Genomic DNA, 4,846 nt, shown 5'->3' with positions numbered 1-4,846 from the left:
ACTTGAAAATCGTAAAAATTAATGGTCTAGATAATACATTACAATATGCATTACATTTAAGACTTTAAATCTATTTTTTCTCATGTCGATACATCTTGTAAGACTTTAAATCTATTTTTTCTCATGTCGATACATCTTGAAGTTGAGATACATCTTGAAGTTGAGATGATTAAATTAAGAAACATGAATTTTTGAGTTGTGCCTATTTTGATTGATTAGAGCCTCACCCCTATATGAACTTTTTTTCAAAATTAAATAGCCATGATACGCTTAAATGAGCAGGGATATTAACCCTTTCACTTCTGCTACTAATCCCATTTAAGCCAAGCCTAAGTGGTTGCGATCTGTTGATTGATCAAGTAACCAGAATATGTGATTCTTTACTAACCTAATTAATTTTTAGGTTTTCTTTGAATGATTCCGTAAGATCATCCATGGCTGCAACTGCGCACGTTCAAGAAGCTCTCACCTCTTACTTCCTTGTTATTTGCTCCCCTTCAGTGTTTATTTGAGCCCTAGGGTTTCTGAGTTTATGCTTCTTTCTCCTGCTACTTTTCTAGGGTTTGAAAAACCCTAGGGTTTTTGGTGGTTCTCCTCTCTCTCTCTCTGTCTCTGTCTCTCTCTCTCTCTCTCTGTCTTGCTGTTTGATTTCAGAGATTTCGTTGGTTAAGGAACGCTGGAGACTGTACGGGTACCAAAGGTTTCTCTCGCGTCTCTGTCATATTTCTCGATCAAAGAGATGCCTAGCTCAATGTCTGATCCTCTGGAGAATGACGCGGAGCCATTTGTGGAGACTGATCCATCAGGGAGATTCGGACGTTACAATGAACTTCTTGGCTCCGGTGCGGTGAAGAAAGTTTACAGGGGTTTTGATCAAGAAGAAGGCATCGAAATTGCATGGAACCAGGTCGACCTGCAGAATTTCTCTGGTGATGAACGAATGGTGAAGAGGATTCAGTCTGAGGTCTATTTATTGAGGTCTTTGAGGCATAAGAATATCATTGCTCTCTATGCTGTATGGTTGGGTAGAGAGAACAATACCCTGAATTTCATTACAGAGGTCTGCATTTCTGGGAACTTGAGGGAGTACAGGAAGAAGCACAAGCATGTGTCTCTCATGGCTTTGAAGAAGTGGGCAAGGCAAATTTTAAGGGGTTTGGAGTATTTGCATAAGCATGAGCCTTGCATCATTCACAGGGATCTCAATTGTGGCAATGTTTTCATCAATGGCAATGTTGGTCAGGTTAGTTTTTTTATTTCCTGTCTAGTCATTGTGTTATTTTCTTGATTCCTTGTTGTCATGGTCGTGTAATTTTCTGGATTTCTTGTTCTCTTGGTTGGCTTATTTTTTGGATTATTTACTTGGCTCATGAATCACTTGCTTATCTGAGATGTATCGTTTATTGGTTTTTTTGGTGATTTGATTTGTTCTTCAAGTACTGGCCTACTCTTACATTGGTTGTTATGATCATGGTTTTTAAAGTTTGGCTTTTGAATCTCTCTCTATAGATATTAATTTTCCATTTCCTGCTTAACCTTTTACTCTTATTTTGTTTAATAATTTTCATTGTTTGACCTTATTCTCTTTTTATATTGCTAGTTTTGCTAGCAGGTATGGCACATGTTATTTTCTTGGTTTTCACAATTAATTGTGAATTATGTTAATATTTTATTTTCAGATTAATTCTCTTTAGGGTTTGGTTACCGCTTTTGTTACTTTCCGAGTTCCTTAGTTAATCGCACACTGATTTTCTGATTACTTGAGTTTCTGTGGTCCTACTTTGCGCGCCCTGTTTACGTTCTCTATATAATGTGATATCTTTCTATTCTTATGTCAAAATTAAATTTAGTGATTGACTATCACTGATATGCCTGATTAATGCCTTCTGCAGAGTTTATCCTCTTGTTTTGTGGATCCCAATTAAAACTGGTATCTAATCTTCCTGTTAGCATATACTGTGGATATCTTTTGGTGATCACTTTAACAGAAATTAACAGCATGTTTATTAAGCTACTATTGTCTTTAATTGTTACGAAAATGATTAAAGTTGATAGGGAGTGCCAAGTGATCAGCACTGACAATTTTTGGATTTTCAGTCGAAAATATAGTGGCAATTGGGTTTCTCCCATTAGTTTCAGACCCTGGTTCTTGTGACAAGGATGGAGGTAAATTTTCTTGTTTCTAGAGTGAATGCTTTATCGAGAGCTAATATATTTCGTTACCAAAACAAAGTTCTGGTAGTATCCTAAATGTGAGCAAAACCATTGCTCTCAAGAACCTTTATAGGTTGCTTTGCAACGACGTATAAGCACTTCCTAAGGTGCTGGACAGATCTCTTAGGAAGGTTCCTAAACAGGGGAATCAAGACTTGCCAGGGCTGTTCTTATAACCTAGCAAGGGAAATTTTGAAGCTTCAACATCCATGGAACTTGGATTGTATTCTCTAACCAGGGCTTTGCTTCAAAGGGTGAATATACTCTATGGGTTTGATTAGACTTTTTAATATGCTCTTTGATACGGATCGCTTTTTCCAGTTCCTTTTTCTTGCAGGTTTCCGTATATCCGAAATTTCAATCTCTGTAAATCTCCATGGCAGTCATTCCTATGTAAATAACACTACACATTAAGACCATGATTGCTGACCTTACTTGTCTGTTTTGTCCTTTTTTTTTTCTTCCCTTTTTATGGGTTTTGGCTCCAGTGTAACACCGAAATGGATGCGCAGGTGAAGATAGGAGACCTTGGCCTTGCTGCCATTGTTGGGCAAGACCATACTGCTCACTCCATACTTGGTACACCGGAGTTCATGGCACCTGAGCTTTATGAAGAGGACTACACAGAGATGGTAGATATATACTCCTTTGGTATGTGTGTTTTGGAGATGGTCACCATGGAAATCCCTTACAATGAATGCGACAGTGTGGCCAAGATTTACAAGAGGGTCAGCCATGGCATAAGGCCCTTGGCTTTGAGGAAGGTGAAAGACCCTGAAGTTCAAGCTTTTATCGAGAAGTGCTTGGCCAAACCTCGCGAGAGACCATCAGCCATGGAGCTCCTGAAAGACCCGTTTTTTGATGACTTGGAGGATCTGGTCTAAGTAGAGTTTTTTTTTCAAGTTCTCTTTTGGATTCTTGCATTGGGTTCCGTTTGTTTTGTGGTGATCTGGTATTCTTTTGGCAAGTCTAAAAAGGTGGTTGTTTTTGTAGAGGTTATGATCCTTTTCTGGACATTCATGATTCTATTAAGAGGGAAACCCTCAGAGGTTGGTCTTTTTGTACCATTCCACTAATTTTGTATAAATCACAATTCCCTGTGTTGGTTAGGATATCGCGACCCTTAATTTATGTTGATTGTGATTTTTTTTTTGTTAATTATATGAGGAGATGGATTTAATTTGTGTCCACTCCTTTTATTTTAGTTTCCTCAGGTTTGAACTTGTTTGGTTTTTCTTTGGGCCAAATTAGAAACGCTTTGGTAAAATTTTGTCAAAAGATTTGACGATAGAAAATAAACAAACAACTGCGGGTGTTGAAGTAATTCAGGATGTATTCTATTGGTTTAAAGGAGTATTTTAAAATCCGAGTCAACACAGGAATCGGGCACCCTGTATCGATTCTTCTGTAAAACCGGGAATCGTTCGAACCTATAAGAGAATCGACAATTCTTCTGCAAAACCATTCTTCTTCAAAATCTGGAATCGCCTGATCCCATAAGAGAATCGGCGATTCTTCTGCAAAATCAAGAAGTGCCTGATCTTAGAGGAAAATCGGCGAGAATCGACGATTTTGACTAGTGGATCGCCCCTTATTATTAAGTCATAAATCACGATTCCAACCGCTTACGATTCTTCTACAAAATCGGGAATCGCCCGATCCTAGAGGAGAATTGACGATTCTTCTGCAAAACCGGGAATTGCTCTAACCTAGAGGAGAATCGGCGATTTTGAATCGTGAATCGCCCCCTATTACATCATAAATCACGATCTTTAAAACCTGGAATTGCCTGGTCCTAGAGGAGAATCGACGATTTTGAATCGTGATTCGCCTCCTATTACGTCATAAACATGATCTGTAAAATCGGGAATTCTCGAAAAAATCGAGAATTGCCTTATCCTAGAGGAGAATCGGCGATTTTGAATCGTGAATCGCCCCCTATTATGTCATAAATCACGATCTGTAAAACCGGGAATTACCCGATCATCCTCTAGGATCGACGATTTTGAATCGTGAATTGCCCCCTATTGCGTCATAAATCACGATCTGTAAAATTGGGAATTGCCCGATCATCCTTTAGGATCGGCCATTTTGAATCGTGAATCAAAACAGGGAATTGCCCGATCATCTTTTAGGATCGGCGATTTTGAATCGTGAATCAAAACCAGGAATTGCCCGATCATCCATTAGGATCGCGCGATTTTGAATCGTGAAACGCCGTCATAAATCACAATTCCAACGGCAATCGAAATCGGGAATTGCCCGATCATCCTTTAGGATCGGCGATTCCAACCGCAATCAAAATCGGGAATTGCTCGATGATCCTTTTTGATTGGTGATTTTGAATAGTGAATCGCTCCCTATCATCCTTTAGGTTCGGCGATCGGCGATTCCAACCGCAATCAAAACCGCGAATTGCCCGACCATCCTTTAGGATCGGCGATCGGCAATTCCAATCGCAATCAAAACCGGGAATTGCCCGATCATCCTTTAGGACCGGATTGGCGATTTTGAATAGTGAATCGCCCCCTATTACGTCATAAATCAAAATCGGGAATTGCCCGATCATCCTTTAGGATCGACGATTTTGAATCGTGAATTGCCCCCTATCATCCTTTAGGATCGGCGATCG

The 4,846-nt window shown here is 39.4% G+C and overlaps 1 protein-coding gene across 1 annotated transcript; it reads left to right on the top strand.

Annotated features, from left to right (window-relative positions):
• Nucleotides 1–316: 316 nt before the first annotated feature.
• LOC18427667 (putative serine/threonine-protein kinase WNK11) lies at nt 317–3,326 on the top strand. Its single transcript, XM_006836715.4, has 2 exons — nt 317–1,243; nt 2,727–3,326. Exons 1-2 carry the CDS (start codon nt 740–742, stop codon nt 3,096–3,098), a joined length of 876 nt encoding a protein of 291 aa, XP_006836778.1. The 5' UTR covers nt 317–739; the 3' UTR covers nt 3,099–3,326.
• Nucleotides 3,327–4,846: the final 1,520 nt, after the last annotated feature.

Source organism: Amborella trichopoda, chromosome 10, assembly GCF_054954075.1.
Source record: "Amborella trichopoda isolate Santa Cruz 75 chromosome 10, AtrichopodaSantaCruz75HAP2 v2.0, whole genome shotgun sequence".
NCBI lineage: Eukaryota > Viridiplantae > Streptophyta > Magnoliopsida > Amborellales > Amborellaceae > Amborella > Amborella trichopoda.
This window is presented reverse-complemented; position numbering and strand designations above follow the sequence as displayed.

Coding starts and splice junctions, on each gene's coding strand:
- LOC18427667 (XM_006836715.4), top strand. CDS start 740: ATGCCTAGCTCAATGTCTGATCCTCTGGAGAATGACGCGGAGCCATTT. Junction 1,244..2,726: donor TCAATGGCAATGTTGGTCAG/GTTAGTTTTTTT, acceptor ATGGATGCGCAG/GTGAAGATAGGAGACCTTGG.